Source organism: Strongylocentrotus purpuratus, unplaced genomic scaffold, assembly GCF_000002235.5.
Source record: "Strongylocentrotus purpuratus isolate Spur 01 unplaced genomic scaffold, Spur_5.0 spur5_scaffold_12, whole genome shotgun sequence".
In the NCBI taxonomy this organism is placed as follows: Eukaryota; Metazoa; Echinodermata; class Echinoidea; order Camarodonta; family Strongylocentrotidae; genus Strongylocentrotus; species Strongylocentrotus purpuratus.
The window spans coordinates 15,927,193-15,946,449 of NW_022145597.1; the positions used below are offsets into that span (position 1 = coordinate 15,927,193).

The following is a 19,257-nucleotide window of genomic DNA, read 5'->3' on the forward strand; positions in this document are numbered from 1 at the left end:
TGTATTTGATAATAATTATTACTTTGAATGTTTCCAAGCATTGAATTTTGATAAAATGGTCCTCTCAAAGTTTCACCTTTGCAATAATGAAAATAAATTTAGTTTTTAAAATCTTTGTACTGCTACTTTAAGGATATATGTTTTATCACAGAAAAAGCATTGTATCCCAAGGAGAAGACAGTAGCACTGGTCCAGGTCAAGTAGCCCTTGTCTTGATGGCTTAGTCTAAATTTGTAGAAAAGCAATCCTAAGGCCAAAGCAACTGATACTGTAGTCTGCATGTAGATGGTTCCTTGTTATCACTGAAAAACTCTGAGCTGGTTGTAATACTTGTAATCTAGGTCCAGATCACGTAGTCCAGGTCTATTTTGACTACCGGTAGTCCAAATTTGTAGCCAGAAGTGCATTTTCTACAAATGATGTGGTCCAATATGTCCAATATGCGTTATAGTTTTAAACTCAGCCACTCATATTTTGCTACCGCAACTACGGTATATACAAACTCATGTCATAGTCACTCCTAAGGATTGCAGCAATAATGATCATCATACATATAACTCCATGCATAGAAATAAATTAATGCTTCAGTATATATTAGGGCTAGTAGAAGCAGTATCAATCTACAAAGCTTATATTTGCTTGTTTTGGTTTGTAAATACCTGAATATGATATATAAGAATTTAATAATGATCTATTTTTGTTCATGATGATGATTATGATATGTATATCTGGATATACACCGGCAGGTCTGGTTATATATTTCTGTTTCAAAGAAAATGTGAAAAAGAAAATGAAAGGAGAAAAAAATTGCATGTACACTATACTATATTTTGTAGAAAATGTTAAAGGGACATGTGTTTTCTTTAAAAAAAAAAAAATTATGGATGATGCAGTAGATATAAGTAATATTTGTTTAATTTTTTGCACTACTGAGAAAGAAATATTACATTCTTTATCATTGTTTGTTTAATTTCTTGTAACCATGACTTGTAAATTATTTTTAATAAGAGAAAAAGTTTATGCATGTACATGTACATGTATGACATTAAAAATCATATGATAACATTTTGGCATTCCAGAGAAGATATATATTATATGTAGAGGTGTTGTTGTCTAGTGGATATGTCACCACACTGTGGATCACACGGTTCGCGATTCAAGTCCCACCGCGGCACTCATGTCCTTTGGCAAGACATTAATCTACATTTGCCCCTCTCCATCCAGGTGTTACATGGCTACCTGGTATGATGCAAACGTTAAGTAAATCGAAGTAGCGCCAGGAGAATACCATGCCTTCAAAGCATAATAAAAAAAATCAATCAACTATAGATTATATGTGTATATGCAAAGAAAGGATATGTTTTTTGTTTTTGTTGAAAATGTATATCTATGATTGTATATGTACATTCAAGCATTCCCATATAATATTATTGTATTAATATTACAAGATTATTTCAGTGCTAACTGATTATGTGTTAATCTTAACAAGTAAATTAAGTTTATGTAATTTGTAGCTACTGTACTGCACATGTTAAACTACTCGTGTATCTCATTAAAGTTGTAAACATCTCTCTGTCATAGTTTTTTTTTTTACCAAGATATGCCAAAACCATTATTTTTCTCACTCAGAATAACAAATCCTGTTAATTCTAAAGCTGTCTGACAATAACAACTTTATTTCTGTATATTTAATTTAAGAGATACAAATTGTATTGAATTGTTTGAAGAATATAATGTTTCAGTTTAGTGGCAAATGTTAGTTTTATCATGAATGACATTATTTAAGAAAGGGGGATGACAAATTTCCTCAAATTTTTGAATACCGGTACAGGTCTATTTCATTTAATCAGGATTATTGATGCACCGCTGCATAAGATTTGCATTTTCAATATTTGATGATATTCATGAAATGTTTTGCGGTAAAGAGAGAGTAACATGCTTGTGCATGGGCTGAAAAAAATACTGCAATCAGTCTCTACAATTAAAGTTTAATAACCTAACATTTCCTTCAGCAACGATTGTTCAGCGGTTATTTGGTCAAAGACAGGAAGGTCGGAGGTTAGGATTTTGGTTTCAATTAGGATTAAGGATTATTTAAGGATTAGGGTTAGGGTTGGGGTTAAGGTTCATCACAGTGGTGAAGTTTGAAAATCCACTCGAGTTAAAAAATTAACTGCAAAGCAATTGCCGACCTCACACATATTGTAAAATCTTTGATACTTTTATCATTTTCTTTATTACCTCAAAAGAATATTCACTTTTTATACGATTTTTTTTGGGGTTTCCTTGATTTATGGGTTTTTTAATTTTAATTTGTAATTTTTGATACCCCCCCCCCCTTTTTTTTTTTTTTACTGGCGTAGTCGTGGCTGTAGTTTGCAGCTGACTATCAAAAGATATATGATGTAGTAAAACTTTTATCATCTATTATTTTCCCTGGCTACAATTTTTTCAGGCTTTATTCTATCAAAGATAAGGAGTAAGGGTCAAGGGTTGCGGTTACGTTGTGAGTTAGCTTAGGTAAGGGTTAGGGTTAGTGTTTGGTCCAGGGTGGAAGAATTTGATTAGTAAGGGAAACTTGATTGCATAACAATTGTTGCTGGAGCATCCTTACTCTCGCCCCCCCCCCCCCACCAGATTTGTATTATGCTAATGTTATACGTGCAGTGCAGACAAACACTGCTTAACAAAATGAAGGCTCGTTTAGATTTGCCTGATATAGCAACAACAAAATGATCGGGGGTGTAAAATGAATAAAAGAAAAGTATAAACTGTATTGATTGAGTGAGGGTATGAATTATTAATAGCCTGTTATTCCATGTAAATCAGAAGGGGGAAATGTAGTTGATAGCATACACATATTTGCTGAATACATTTACTTTGCAAAGATTGTGAATTTAGACCCAACATGTATTTTGAATACATCTTCATAACAAAGATTGTGAATTTAGAACCAATTGTTTCTTTTTTGTGTGCGTGTATTAAAGCAAAAAACTCACTCTTCTGTACAGGCAATCCCTCTGTATGTACCCAGGCTATGGCAACTGCAGTAAATAAAACAGTATTTCCAGCAATCTCTCGATACCTTTAAAAATATCTCAGAATTAACTCACCTCTTCTGTTAATAAAATAATTGTAATACCTGTTTAAACATGCATATGGAAAATGCGCTATATAAATACATTATTATTATTAATGCAAAACAACTCGTACTTATACCTGTAGTATGAACAAATAAACCTTTGTGTCTTTTTTTACCCACTTTTGAATCAAAAGTATACAGGTACATGTTAGCTGCACATGCATATTTATTTTTTGTCCATTGACGATGTATTTCCTGCAATAATGAATTGACGTTCCATTTACCAAGGACCTACACGTATGATATGAAATTCACAGTAATAGAGATTTCCATTGAAACTTAGGACCAATTATTTTCTACTTCCACTATTAATATTTTCATGTACCATTGTGCTTTTAATAATTTCAGTAGAGTATATATATATATATATGTATATTTTCTTTTTGTATTGTATGTTTACATGTAGTCTAATATACAATGCCACTAATATCTATGATTGTAATTTATGCGTCAATGAAAATAAAATGGAATTTTCTGATACAAATGTGGTCTACTGTGATAAATTTCATTTTTATTCTGTTCCAGCTTTTATTTTCAGCAATTTACTATTCAAACGAAAGGAACTAAAAATTAATCATGATTTCAAATAATAATAAACTTCTGGTTGTTAGTATCCAACCAGTGAGATGATGTTTGTTTAGATTTCCAGATCTAACATTATTGCCATTTCTTGGAATGTTCATGATCAGAAAATCGGATCGCAGGAGGGTCGTGTAGTGTGCTTTCGATGGTGAACAACACAAATTTGATGATTTAAGTAAACGTAATTTGACATGTATATGCCAAGCCCTTCTCTCTTGTAATTATTCTCCAGTTTCTCATTCTCCCTCCATATTTATTTATCTCTACTTTGCCCTCTTTCTCTTCTTTATCTGTTTGCTATTCTTAAATAATGAACAATGACATACATGTATACCACACACTTCATATAAATCATATGTTGATAAAGAGAATTATAATCACCAATTCATTTTTGCAAGCAACTTATTTAATCTCACTAAATATAACATCATATGCTACTTGAAATATTGCACAATTACTAGTCTTCATTGACCAGGGGGTGATATTCTGAAAAATTACATTTTGTATCTTATGGTTATTTTTAGAGTAATTTTCTTCAACAACAAAGTCTAAATTTAAATTTTTCATTGGTGTTGGTGCACCAAATGTCTCTTAAGTATTACCTACCAACATGTATGCAGTCATTAACAGATGGTTGTCCAAAATGTGAGATTTAATTGGGAAAAAAACAACTCCCTACTCCCTAAAGTTAAGATAAACAATTTTCAGAATATAACTCCTGAAAGACTCTACATTCAATGTTTTCCTGCTCAGCAAATGTAGTTGATAGTTGATACATTTTACATAGATCAAAGTAATCAGACTATTTCTTTTAAATAATAACAAATTCTTTTTCAAACATAATACTGTAGTACTAAGAGTGCATAAGTGCTGTGCATAGAACAATCTACCGGTATGTAAAATATAAAACATTTTCCAGACCATAGAGTAACGAGACATGTACGTTTAGCTACAAAATACGATAAGGATATATACACTATACTGATGGCCGCATGCATTTGAAAATAAGTAGGTTAAGAGGAAACATGTATGACAAAACAAAATATCAAACGTCAGCAAAATTTCGGAACTCCTAAGGAATGATGTTACACATGAGTTGTTATGTAGAATATATTCATGTCAGGCTGTCTGATCAAAAATTATGTCTTTGTAAAGAATGTATGGCAAAACAAATATCAAAATTGTTCATATCAGCAAATTTCAATAACTCCTGCCCCATGCATTAGGAAATAAGTAGGTAGATGAAACACGTATGGCAAAACAAAATATCAAACAGCAGCAAATATCAAAAGCCCCAAGGAATGATGTTTAACAGGTCGTTACATACAATATATTCATATTGGGCTGTCTGATAAAAAAAATATATCTTTGTGCAAAACAATAGTGATCGAAGCACTATCAATAGGTAGAACAGTATACATGATGTTTTTCCTTCCTAGCAACAACTTATGTATGCAATTTGAATTCTGACTATTGAGGTACATTTATTTGAAAGTGAATGAAATAATTTGTATTGAGACGCTTCACAAAGGCTATGCATAAATTTGGTTTCATAACAAAATTAGCCTTTTGTCTACAATTAAAGTTGACTGTCTACAACTTGAAGCAAATGTGGCTCTGATATCTACATGTACATTTTGGAATAGAAAATACATGCATACTATTTGTGCTTGGCCATTTTACACAACAGGAATCAGAATGGGATATTATATAGTTGTGATGAAACTAAGAAAGATCTAACACAAAATACATATTACACACAAAGTTAAATTTACATAGAGGTACATTTGTAAATAAACAGAATCGCTCTGGAATAGATAATAAATGCATTGTGCTTGGACGTGGACATTTTACACAAAAGGAATCGGAATGAATTATTACTTTGTTACTGATGAAACTAAGATAGATATAACACAAACTGCAAGGCACATGTACATTGTACATTTGACACACATTATAAAAAGAAAAACGATACATAGATGAACACTTGTAGATGTAAATCGACACAATATTCCTGACATGTACACATTGTGCATTCTAGAATAGAATAATAATACTATTTGTGTTTGGCAATTTTACACGAAAGGAATACAAATAAGGTGTTAACTAGTCATGATGAATCTAACAGACTTACGAGGTATATTTTCTCTGTCCTAACTGACTACTACATTGAATACTACATCAAAGGTGAGAGTTAATAGGATACTCCTATCAAAAACGATAACCGATAATAAAACATGGCGAAAATAACTGCTTATACAATATATTACAACAAAGATTTCAAATGATGATTTAATTTAACATTTAATACATTCATTGTCAAGTTGCAAACATAGATATTGCACATCAAATAATCAGCAGCTAATTTGTAAAGCCCATTGCAGAAAAGATACACGTCGCTTTTACAAAGCATCAATACTAAATACATTTCTGAAGTACTCATAGAATTTTGCCTAAATATACATACATATCTGTGTTATATATATCTCTGACTATAAACATAAAGACTGGTATTCACAAAGGCATACTAACTTTAGGCCAGGGCTCTGTTTTGTAAAACCTGTTATCAATAACAAATGCTAAATTTCTATGACAAATCTGCTCTCAGCCAATCAAATGCCAAGATTTCAGTAGCTTATAACAATTATTGTAACTTGCTTTTGATAACAAGTTTTGTGAAACAGGGCCCTGGTTCAAATCATCATTCAGATGTGGAGCTGTAATTAACCAGCTGAAGTGATTAATTGTTCACATACTTCAAGAATAAGAAAACTTGGTAATGGTATAAATAATTCAGTTGTTAGCTGTATGTAAACGATGCCAGTCTCCTATCAATTTCCTCCATTTTAATTCCTTTTTCTTTCTTCAAATTCCTCTTCTCATGTCAAAAAGCGTTTGGACAATTGTCGCACATGGAAATGAACTTTCACAAGTAAAATTCCAACTTATGATAAACTGGGAATAAAATGTCTCCCATGGTTACAAGGCTTTTGGTATGGGAACATTCGTGAATTTCCAAAAATTCAGTGCCGCGTCAGTCGTGAATAAAATATTCCACAGCACGCACTGTTTGTGAATCAGAAATTGTTAGCATTTCCTACACACAAGACGTTAATCCACCTCTATGAATACTGGCAACAACAACAAAAAAAAGCCTATCTTGGGAGTAGTTCGTAGAAAATCTTTGGACGTTTGGTTCCTCAGATATGCTGCCCTTGTTGGTTCTTCACTCTGAAGAAGAATGTGAGGACAAGACCTGTAGGGAGAAAAAAAAAAGATTCTTTAGAAATTAGACTGTAAAGCCCCACTGCACTAGCTACTTGCGCCCTCTATTTAGCAAACAATGCCTGATCGGTCACCGTTGGTCCCCCATGATCCCCTTTTTCTTATGTTAATTGAGAGCTGATTTGATGAGATAATCACCGGTCAGTGACCATGCAGGGAGGTCTAATCCCTAGTGCAGATAAGCTTTAAGGTTACAGTAGCTAAGTTTGCTCTCTCCTCCTATGCACTAGTAATGTTGACCAATTAATAATGACAATAATTGGATTTACATAGCGCCTTTTTCAGGGGATACAAGGCGCTGTCCCTGAGGTTATTAACAAGTTAAAACGAATTGTAGAGGTTTGCTTTCAGGGTCCTGTTGCATAAATCTTAGCATTGATGGTAACTTTGCTATTAATGGTAGCTTCCATGGAAACCTTGATTTCATTAGCTGTTGAATGACGTTGCCTTGGTAATTAAATATTGATGGCAAAGTTACCATCAGTGTAACTTTTATGCAATAGGGACCAGATGTTTTTTTTGAAGAAGTCAAGTGAAGACTGAAGTACTATTTCTAGAATTGTTGAGGCATGTTTTCAGATTAAAAAAAAAAAATTATGTGAAGAACGATTTCTAAGAAATGCAGGAAGCTTATTCCAAAGGCTTAGGGGGAAACAGATTTAACAAATTTAAAGCCAGCCAGTTTTGGGGATTTGGGAAATGAGAACGGAAGGAGCTGAAGTAGTTTGAAGTAAACATGGTGTTCTCTGCTACTAAAATAGTGAGGAGATGTATTTAATTATATATTTCTAATCTTTTGTCAGGGTATTCCATTTTCCAATAAGAAGGGGTCTTCCATGGGGCCCTGAATAATCATGAACATATTTACATCAAAAAGCATAACGTAAATTACGTTTATACAGAACAGTTAAAATAAAACTCCATAGTACATTTAGAAAGATATAATTGAGGAAGACTGGTTGACATATAGCTTTAAAAGTTTGTACAAGTGTCTGGTGTTGACTTCTGTAAGTAATTGGAAGCCAGTGATGATGATGATGATGATGATGATGATGATGATGATGATGATGATGATGATGATGATGATAATAATGATAATAACATGGAGACGAAGATAAAGATGAAGAAAAAGAAATCACTGACTGACTGAGTAATGAAACAAACGAAGAAGTAAATATATAATTACATAAATAAATAAAGACATGAATAAATAAATACATAAATACATGCAAATGAATGTATGCATAAATTAATAAATAAATAAATAAAAACTTAACTAAATCAATAAAGTGACAAAAAAATAAACACATATAAACATAAATCAAACATTACATCTTGAAGATGATTTTAATGGGACTCTTTAGTGACTCACCGATGATTGAGAATCCACCCATGAGCATAAACATTCCAAACCAAGATAGATGTTCATGAAGGGTTGACACTAGCACGGCTCCAAGCGCAGATGAGAGAGCCACTGAAGTGAACACGATCCCGTAGTTGGGTCCTATGTACTTGGATCCAAAAGCCCTGGGAATGGAAGAATGAAACAAAGGAGAAAGTTGTGAATTTGCAAGTTAAAGCCCCACTGCACTACTTATAGCTACTTGCACCCTCTATATAGCAAACAATGCCTAATTGGTGACCATTGGTCCACCATAGTGCCCTTTTTTGTCTCGCCTGCGTAGCAAAAGGCGAGACATAGACGCCACTTTTCCGGAGCGGGCGACGGCGGCGGCGTCGTCAAAATTAAAAACTTAACCTAAGGTTAAGTTTTTGAATTTTTGATATAATTTTTAAAGTATAAGTTCTTAGTCAATGAAACTTGGACTATAGGGTTATCAAGTATCCCCAATCATGTGAGTAGAAATTCAGGTCACAAAGTCAAGGTCAAAGGTCATTTGAGGTCAACAGACTTGGACTATGTTGTGGCATCATCATCGAAAACTTAACCTAAGGTTAAGTTTTTTAATTTTTGATATAATTTTGAAAGTAAAAGTTCTTAGTCAATGAAACTTGGACTATAGGGTTATCAAGTATCCCCAATCATGTGAGTAGAATTTCAGGTCACTAAGTTAAGGTCAAAGGTCAACAAACTTAGACTTTGTTGTGGCATCAACATCAAAATTTTGAATTTATAGCATATTTTCAAAATTGTTTGTTCAAATTCCATGAAACTTGTACCCAAGGGTTATCAAGTATCACAAATCATACGACACAAATTCCAGGTCACAAGGTCAAAGTTCGTTTTTAGGTCAGTAGACTTGAATTATGTTTTCACAACTTAATAAAAAAATTTTTTAATTAATTTGTTCATGTTTCATTAAAGTTATTGATCCTTGTACAATTAATAGGAAATATTCTTCTGATGATTCTTTGTCACTGAAAATTCACTTCAAAACGCTGATTATATTCAGAGGATTTCATTTTTTGGGGCCTGCTAATGGGCCATCCTGCCTATAAATACCGGGGTAATGTTCCAACCTCACTTTTTCATCATATCGAATTGCGTAATGCAGGCGAGACCACCGAGAGCGTTTCCCTTGTCTAATAATTGAGAGCTGATTGATGAGATAACTACCTGTTGGTTACCAGGCAGGTACAGTGTAGGTCTAATCCCTCCTGGCCAAACTAGTGCAGATAGGCTTTAAGACAATCAAACAGTTGGGTACTACATGTTGCATCCAAATGCTTATAGAGAGGGAGGAGGGGAAAGCAAGGGGGGAACTTGTTAAATGCATTCCCAAAGCTGTAGGGTCAGGTTCAGTTTCAGGGTAAGGGTCAGGTTTAGGGCTAGGGTTAGTTTCTGGTTTAGGCTCTATGCCCTAGGGTTAGTGTTAGGGCTACTTGTGTGGTTAGGTATTCTGCAGTTGTCCAAAATCTCCACCACTACAGACTTTCAGAAAATTGTTTTACTGATAAGTACGTTCAATTAAAATGTTTGCTCTTTCATTAAAACTTAATGAGAAAATTGTGAAGCAAAGTTTTTTGGGGGTTGAGGGGTTTACTTGTATATACTTCTATGCAATTCCGCTGTTTTTATGGGGTTTTTTTTTTTCTTTTGAAAAATCGTATTTTAAAAGGTGTAATCCTATTATCGTTTTTCACTCTTATTATCTAAATACTAAATACGATTTAATCGTACTGGTTGGCATCTCTGTTGACCTCACATGACCTGCCCGTGACCTATGACCTTACCTAGCAGTGGCTGTCGGGAAGAGGGCAAAGTTCCCGGAGAAGGTGAAGAAGATGCCGCAGATCCAGACAAAGAACATGGCCCTGCCTCCGTACTGGGCAGCAACCAGGGTGAGAAGGAAGATGGCGTTGGATCCAGTCAGTAAAATCATCGCCAGCTGATGAAAAGAAAAGAAATTACAAAATTTAAACCTGGCCAATAGATTAGTCCACTAATTTATGGAGTGCAAGGGTACATTTTTGTTCTGTACAAATCACCATCACCCTGTTTCCAAACGAATTAATAGAATCAACTCATTGATGAATGGGAAAATAAAAATCAATTCCATTATGACATGATGACAGGAGTTGAAGATTTTTACAAGATAAGGAGGTAGACACTTGAAGCAGATCCTAATCAAATGATGGGAGCGTACACGTGACCAGGCATTTATTTTGCCTAATACGTAATTTCACTAATGACCGGACATTAGTCAATACTTATGGTCATTATCAAAATCATATTATAAAACAAATAATACACATCATTTTGTTCAGGCATTAGTAAAATTACCCACACTCGGTACCTTCGAAACAGTCTAAACATCCTCGGCTATCGCATCGGGCGTGTTAGACTGTTCCAAAGATACCTTGTGTGTGGGTAATTCTTACTAATGCCCTCACTGCTGTGTATTATTTGTATTCTATTGACCCACCTTGTAGGAGAACCTGTCGGCCAACCAGCCCCAGAACAGCCTGCCGCCGGCATTGAAGACAGCAGCAAAGGATCCCACCAGAGCAAGAAAGTGGTCATCCTGGATAAACATCTGACCATATGCCTGGACAAAAGGTAGAATATGAAAGTCTGGTCAATAGTAAACTAATATGACATGTTTATGAGTAAGATAGTGAAACTATTTCATTGGATGGAAGATGCAGCTTTTCTATTTCAAAATTTAAAAAAGGGGTGGTCAAGTTAATGTACATGTTTTTTCAATAGTATACAAATATCCAATGTTTATGAGTAAGATGGTAAAGACTACTTCACAAGGTGATATACATATATTTTCTAGTCATTGACGTAGAAGTCAGTTGAACAAAATAAAGTACTTTGCATAAAATGCTTTTTCCATCAAGCAAATGAAAAAAACGTTCAAAATTTGTTTAATTTTCAACACACATTAAACCTTTCTAGGTGAAAATGTTTGGATTTGATTCCCTTGTTCACAATCCAAAACATGCATGTACCCAGACATCAAGCTGCATTGTATAAAGTTTGAGTTGATTGGTTTCACATTTCACATGCAGATTCAATACAGATAACAAAATATACATAAATTGATTATGATCAGAATACAAAATTATTTATCATCAAATATGTTTGACAACTATTATCATGTAAAGAAACCCAGACAAGAAAAGTACATAACTGTGAAATGTGCAGGAACCTATAGAAAAGCATATCTTGTAAAGAATAGGTTCCTGGGAGACGTGGAATAATGACCAGGACAGAATATGTTTACTTTTAATACGTACAAAATCAAATGTAAGAGGGCAGTAATTTGACAAATAATTGTATACAAGTTCAATAAAATTTGAGACTACCACTGCAACATGTATAACTAGCTTTACCAATCCTCATACTTGTATACATGTATATGTACCTTGTAGAGACTCGAGATGAACATGATGCCTTGCCCATTGACGAGGAAGGTTGCCCATAGCAACCAGAAGGCGGTCGTCCTCACCATCACTTTGGGAGGTAGGTCCAGGCCCGAGGCTTTGGTGTCCTTGCCGTTGTCCACGGGGAAGGGGATTCCAAAAGGGAACGGTTTGGTGTGATCCTCCTCGCTTCCTTCCTCGGTTGGACCGTTGGGTTCAGAGGCATCGATTGTCGTCGACCTAGCCACGGTCTGGGCATCCAGAAGACCACTCTCGTCGTTGTAGAGAGAATTGTTGACCTGGGGGGTGTTTCACAAAGATTCTAATTCGAACTCAACTCTAAGTTGGATTTAACTATTATGGAGAGCCATTTGTAGCCTTATAATGAAATGCATTCAAAAGCAAAATTCATGTATTTTAGAATTTTCATAAATTCCACATCAAGAACATGAAATCTCCCAAGATAATAGAAAATACGAATGATTTGAATCAACATTTTATGCTTTTTAAAATAATTTTTACAAAATATTTTCAATGATGCTAACTGCTTTCCATAACTGATCCTATTGCATCTATTGCAGCGGAAATCAGTATTTTGGTCAGGCACTTCTTTTCATAAGTTACACTGGCAGCTTCAGAGATACTTCATAGCAAAGGGTTACAAAGAAAACAAGGAATAACATAACAATGCATGCATGGAACCCAACTTGGACTTTGGGGTCCATACAGGCCCTATTTCTTGTGAGTGTGTATGAGGTGCATCAAGTTTTTTTTTTTTAATGAATGCGCATTTGAGTGCAGTCAAACCTGCCTTTAGTGACCGCCCAAGGGAAACACAAAAATTTGTCTTTGTAGAGAGGTTCCTTTAGTACATGTTTCAATGAGAAACCATTTTCAAGGGAAACAAAAAGTGCTCTTTGTAGACAGGTGGTCTCTGTAGATAAGTGGTCACTAAAACAGGTTTGACTGTAATATTTCTTTGTTGTAAGTGTAATATATGAGCCAATAATTGAATAATGCATATCGACATAGAACCTCTTACATACAAAGCAAAATGTATTGGTGATCGCTAGCTGACCATGGGGCAAATGTCGGCATAGCACGCGCCATAAAAACACACTGACCAAACTCTTACGTACCCCATTTACTGGAGGGTCTTTAAGCAGTAGTACTCCTACAATCTGGATCACCAGGTAGATCCCTCCTTGTAGTACAAAAGACGTTGGAACTTTGTCCAGTATAGAGTCTTGATCATAAAATCTGGAGAAAAAAAGAAAATTACTCTTCATGTTTATGACTTTGATAATTTTTTGCATCCAGTCGCCAAGATAAATATCCTTTGGGCAACTACCCATATGGGCACATACCCCATATCATTGCATTTGATTATGTTACAAAAATGGCCTATTCATGTTGTCTACATTTAGTGATAGAATCATCCTAATCTGTACAGAATAATAATAATAATAATATTTAATTTTTATATATCACTTATTGCAAATGTCTCTAGGTAAGCGCTTTACAAATATACTATTACCCCGGTCATTGGATTCAGTGCTTGCCGCGGCACTAATGTCCTTTGGCAAGACATTGATCTACATTTGCCACTCTCCACCCAGGTGTTAAAATGGGTACCCGGTAGGATGCGAAAGCCTATGTGGTATGCTTAGCAATTTGAGCCTAGTAGCTCTTGTTGGAATGCTCCCCAGGGAGTGGAGAAAGTGCATACATTGCGTGCGGGCAAGCCAGAATCTGATGATCGGGTAATAATGTAAAGCGCTTAGAAAGTCAGACATTCCTGACGTATTAAGCACTATATAAGCAAAAATATTGTTATTATACTTACTTGGCTGTATGGTCTTGGGGATCCGTGACATTCGGGGATAGGTTGTGGGGATTGAGGTAGCCGGTCTGGATTTGGTTGAAGATGAATGCCCCGCCCCCAAAACCAGCCACCACCAGACCGTTCACAAGCCCTTTCTTCTCCGGCAGCCACTTAAATATAAAAAAACAGAGAGAAAAGAAAAACGTATTTGGTGATCCAAACTTTTGAACCTGCATAACTTTAGATTACCTCAGCACTTTTTCGTTACTTATGATTATCCAATCTGACAAAGGGACAGGAATAGTATGGCTATCGAGTCCAAAATTAATTTTGCATTCTCAATTCTCAACTTCAGAAGAGCTTCCCAATGGGACCTGTCTGCTGTGCTTAATTTTCAATTCAATTTCAAATCATCATCATTTATTTCAATCATAAAACCATAAAATAATAAATATACAAAAGTAACATGAAACAATCATAGTCTTACAATTCTATTCAAGGTATTTTATTCCCTCATTTTAGCCAAAGGCTAAAGTACAAATGAATTCACAGAATTCAAAACATTAAAAATCATACAAATTCTGGAAATTATGAAGAAATTGGAGACTAACAAGGAAGTTTGAAAAACCTTCATTGCACAGACGAGCGGAGGCACATAGGCTATGCCCACTCCTAGGCCGAAGATGAGGCCGTAGGTCAACAGCAGCAGAAAGAAAGACACTTTGATGGATAGGGCAGACAACATCATGCCCGCGCTGCAAGGAAATATCAATGGAAGGGTACATGAGATAATGTCTGCTCTATTCAAAATGTCTGATATCTGAAGCTTCTTTCACACAAAATGCTGTAAAATGAATTAAAAAAATTAAAAAAAAGTTAAAAGTTTCTCAGTAATATCAAATGATGCTAAATGGTAAAAAAAAAATAGAAGAAGGAGGGTCTTAAAGGTATTTCAAAGTTTTGGGAAGTTTGAAAAATTTGATGGATAGCAATTCTTTAAACTTTTGATATATTTGGATGCCCTTGTGGATGTACATGTATTATAAGCACAAGAAAATTTAGCCTCTAAAACACTTCTGCTTTCAAGAATTGAATAATAGGAATAGAATGGTACAATTTGCAACCATGAAAATCTCAGAATATGCAGTTCTGATAAATAGTTTCCAAAGAAGAATAGCAAATTGGTTGACTGTAGTCAATAAACATTGTTTTAAAGCCAAGTAATATCAGTCTTGAGAGGGAGCTATACAGCATAAAGAGTTTATTATTTGCAATGTCATCACTTTAGACTCCATTTCAACCGCGACATCGCTCATTGAATATTGTAAAATTGCATATATGCTTCCAATATGTTTATTTGAATTGTTTTTCTGACCCCATACCAAAACTTTGTATTAATAACTGTATGTAAAAGTATGTATTAAGCTAATGCCCTTTTCAAACTCAGCAGAAGATAGTCTTTTCAGAGGCAAAAGGGTGTTAACTGTGTGTTAAAGTATATAGAGTTAATGCCCTTCTGGCTCTCCTGGCAGGCACCAAATTTGATAAGGAGAGTTTTCAAAGAAATTAGCTATGCACCATATCAAATGTACAATTTTCTGCAGGTATGTGGTATAGCATTACAGGGAAAACCATGAACTCTAAAATCAGAGAATCAGAAAACCAACACTAAAATCAGAAAATCAGGGATGGTCTTTTCTTTTTTAGAGGACCTGATACTATAGCTGGTACTCTTCATAATATATTTTGAGTAGTGCCCTACTTTAAGGTGGAGGCACTTTGGAGAAAAAACAGAATTGGCGATATTTTTATACACGATAAAACAGGAGAATTATCTGCTACTGCATCACAGTCCACTGACCTATATTCCAAACGTTTACGACTTTCTAATTATCGGTCCGATTTATTTCAAACTTTCGCCATTCTGTTTATCTTATTTTTCTGCTTTCACACAAATGAACTTTTTACACGAGTGGACTTGCCCTTTAATCATCTAAATATGCCCCTCATCAATCCTTAAAAAAAGAAGAGTCTTTTGACAGACCTTATCTGATTGGTCGACTCACACTCACCTGACCAGCAAGCAGCCAATCAGCGTTGTGATCCTAGGGCCTAGTCTGGATTCAATGTAGCCCCCGAGAACCATGGAGGTACCCTGGCCAAACAGCATCAAGGCAAAAACAAAGGATGACTCCTGTAATACACAAAGAAAGAAATGCAATAGTCAGACAACAGCTCTAAGTGAAGATTTATTCAGCGTTTTGTTTCTGAACTTGAATGATTTGGGTAGACTGAACTGAATGTGATTTTCAGGGTGATTTTGCAGCATCACACTTACATGTAGGTGTCATGGCAGAATGCAATAGTATTTATGATTCTTTAGAATTTGTTTTTCATATCTATACTTAAATCAACATAATACATATGATTTTCAAAGTATATCTTCACAACATGAACTGACTGTAATTTTCCTACTTTTTCATTAGCGATTTTGTATGATGATTTGTGTTTCTCGACCCAAATTGTATATAGTTTGAATGGTTTACCAGAGAAATTATTACAATGAACAAAATATGTCAAATTCAAGGTGAAGCAAAGATGTATTTTTGGAAATTGTTAATACAAATTTAGCCTGAAAAATAAAAAGTATTAATGTTTAAACCCAAATTAATCACTTAAATCATTCTGAGCTGGCATTAAATCATGCCTATTGCACAATTTCTTGTTTATGTCAGGACCCGGCTGGCTCTCCCAAGAGGCCAGGGGCGATATTCTGCAAACCATTATATTGTTGTATTCTCACCTGATCCTGGGCCCTGTTTCATAAAACGTGTTATCAATAAGAAATGCTAAATTTCTATGACACATTTGCTCTAAGCCAATCAGATGCCATGATTTCAGTAGCTTATAACAGTAGCTTGTAACTTGTTAATGATAGCAAGTTTGATGAAACAGGGCCCGATCCTGATCCTTCCCATGATGGCCAAAGTTTATAGGCTAGCCTAAAGGCTTTAATGGAATTTTGTTGAAGAGTCAAAAGAGTCTGTGCCGGCACAGCAGTGCTGTGACAAGCAATGGTAACCACGATCTGACTACCGGTAGATCCCTACATTTTCATAGGGTTCTAACCAAAAAAAAAGCTGGATGATGCTTTTTTGTAGTCACCCTGAAATGTTACACTGTCCTACCTGATATGAAAGAGTTGCAGGAGTGCTGTACTTGCGAATGTAGGATGTCATATACGGCGCCATGTTACCTGCAGACAAAGACAAAAAAGCAAGAGAAAACAGAGAAAACGTTACAAACTTTATTACTCTAATGGATGGCTATCTTCTATTAAACTTTAAAGGTAAAGACCAGTATTGGAAACGCCCCAATTTCAAAAAATGAAATGGAAGCTCTTATTACCTATCATGTGAAAGAATATGTTTTGAATAATTAAAACATTTTACCGGGAAACCGCCTATTAATTGATATATTTGGTAAATTAGTTTATCCATGGGTGTGTGAGAGATAAAAACGTATGTGTGCGTAGTTCCATATACATCTTTCTGTGTACAGTGCTTGTAACTTTATGAAGACTGGGCCAAATTTCTTATCATTTTGATGATTCCAGAACCTTGCAGATGCTAGATGCTAGATGATCAACATTTTCTAATCGATTTCACAACGTTTCTTTCACAATGCAATCGCATGACCATACCTGGTCTTTATTTTTAAATGGGTTCACTTTCAGACTTAGGCATTTAAAGTAAACTCTTTTGCTTTCATAGTGATTCTTATTTTTTCTTTTTTTCTTTCTGGTAGGGCATACCGACTCTGGTTATATGCCGCTATGTGCTGCAATTTTGCTGCTGGTGGATGCAAAATCACTGCATTTGTGTATTTTCTATATGCAATAGATGGCAGGTAGTTATTACTGGTACTTTCACCATAAACCACATTAGTCTGGTTTACGAGGTTATATTTCAGCCTTGTGCACTGAAAAAGGGATGATAAGCTTCAGTCTCTGATATCAGAGGTTGCTCCGCTGAGACAATGTTTGGCTCCACTGATAGCCTCTGTACAGAGACTGAAGTACATTATGCGGGTTAGTGAGGGAAGGTTACGCTATACAGTTTGTGTGTGGTTGCCGATCTAATCGCGCACATTTTTTTCTTCTCAAGAAAACGGACAGATTAGCTAAAAGTAAGTCCCATAAATGTGATAACTTACAATGACTTTCAATGTTATTTTGATAGTATATTAAAATTAGAACTATTTTTTTTTCTAATCATATTCTTTTATAAATAAAACTGTTGAAGAAAAACCAGAGGCCTAAGTTTGCGTCTGAGGGCAATTTTTTTCGCTGAATTTTCATGTGAAAATCTAATCCTCCCCCCCCCCCCCCCCTCCCCCATCAACCTGGCCTAGTGCGTGCGGCAACGCCGGCAAGGCAAGGGTTACCATGCATCTGTGTTTGAAGAAGGTTGAAAAATGTCAGTTTTATTGAAAATTTCCCAAAGCAGATGGTTATGTTTGTCTAACACAATCCAAGAAGAAGTTAAAACCATAATCAACATTTCATACATCTATTCTTACATGTCAACAAAAACTAAAAACGAATAGATCTAAAGGTGAAGAAAAATTATGAATGAAATATTATTATGAACAGATGAATGAATGAATAGCCTACAGAATTGAGAGACGCTAGATGAACTGATGAGTGATGAAAGAATGAATTAAAGATCATTGAAATTTAAACTGCATTAGTACAGCATGACTGGCATGACCCTATGATGGCATGTAGTCAAAATGCATCGTTAGATTGGAAGTGCTCAAGGCCAGCGGCAGGTCGGCCTCGGCAAAGACTTCATTTCGATTTCGAGGGCAGTCCAGTTTGACAACACAAAATTAAATGAACGCGTGGGACCGACAGACAAATATTTCCCCAACTCACCATAGCTATAAATCGTTCCCAATGTCAAATGTACTAAAACACCACCAGTCACAGCAAGCCAGCCCCTCCATTTTCCAGAGCAGTTCATCTTTGAATGTTGTTTTGTCAGTAATCTTTATATTTCTGCTTTCAGGACTGTTCCATACGGTCATCATCTGGTGGGAATTTTCTCTGTTGTTAACAATAACAATACAAGGGGCGTGCGGCTATTCTGCACGCAGAATTCCAAGCACTAAATTGAAGCGCGCGCCGCGTACGTCGTCGATTGGGAGGCGTTATTTTTTTCTGCGGCACAGATTGGGGTTAGGTGCGTGTTAAGCCTATGGGAAAGTTTAGGGTAGGGTTAGGGTTAGGGTTAGGGTTATAGGGTTAGGGTTAAATCAAAACCTCTTTAAAAAAAAAAAAAATGACGCGATCGGGAGAGGACAATTCGACATATAGCTTTATCACATTTTTTTTTCTTTTTCTTAACCCTTTTTTTTCTCTTTGAAGGAAATTGTGAAAAGTTATTGAGGAAAAGAAAAGAAATAATTGGAAATATTTATGCAAGCTGGACGAGGAAATTGGAAAAACTTTAGGCCTACGCGCGATTTGTTTAAAATGTGAAACTATAATTTTGTTTATGCATGTGACTATTTTTTACCATTTGCA

The 19,257-nt window shown here is 35.2% G+C and overlaps 1 protein-coding gene across 2 annotated transcripts; it reads right to left on the minus strand.

Annotated features, from left to right (window-relative positions):
• Window positions 1–6,041: 6,041 nt before the first annotated feature.
• Window positions 6,042–18,795, minus strand: LOC585136 (oxalate:formate antiporter). Of its 2 annotated transcripts, XM_030981936.1 has the most exons (11): window positions 18,607–18,795; window positions 16,856–16,923; window positions 15,740–15,861; window positions 14,296–14,422; window positions 13,689–13,837; window positions 12,982–13,102; window positions 11,845–12,141; window positions 10,897–11,019; window positions 10,205–10,359; window positions 8,382–8,536; window positions 6,042–6,980 (listed from the first exon to the last, which is right to left on the minus strand). In XM_030981936.1, the coding sequence occupies exons 1-11, from the start codon at window positions 18,692–18,694 to the stop codon at window positions 6,925–6,927; spliced, it is 1,461 nt and encodes a 486-aa protein (XP_030837796.1). In that variant the 5' UTR covers window positions 18,695–18,795; the 3' UTR covers window positions 6,042–6,924. The 2 variants fall into 2 exon arrangements, with proteins under 2 accessions (XP_030837796.1, XP_030837797.1); XM_030981937.1 differs by lacking the exons at window positions 16,856–16,923; window positions 18,607–18,795 and having other exon boundaries at window positions 15,734–15,814.
• Window positions 18,796–19,257: the final 462 nt, after the last annotated feature.

Excerpts from the sequence above, each read along its gene's own strand:
- LOC585136 (XM_030981936.1), bottom strand. The coding sequence starts at position 18,694 with ATGAACTGCTCTGGAAAATGGAGGGGCTGGCTTGCTGTGACTGGTGGT. Across the intron at positions 13,103-13,688 it reads CCCCAAGACCATACAGCCAA|ATTTTATGATCAAGACTCTA; the intron begins GTAAGTATAATA and ends TTTTTTCTCCAG. Across the intron at positions 8,537-10,204 it reads TTCCCGACAGCCACTGCTAG|GGCTTTTGGATCCAAGTACA; the intron begins GTAAGGTCATAG and ends TTCCATTCCCAG.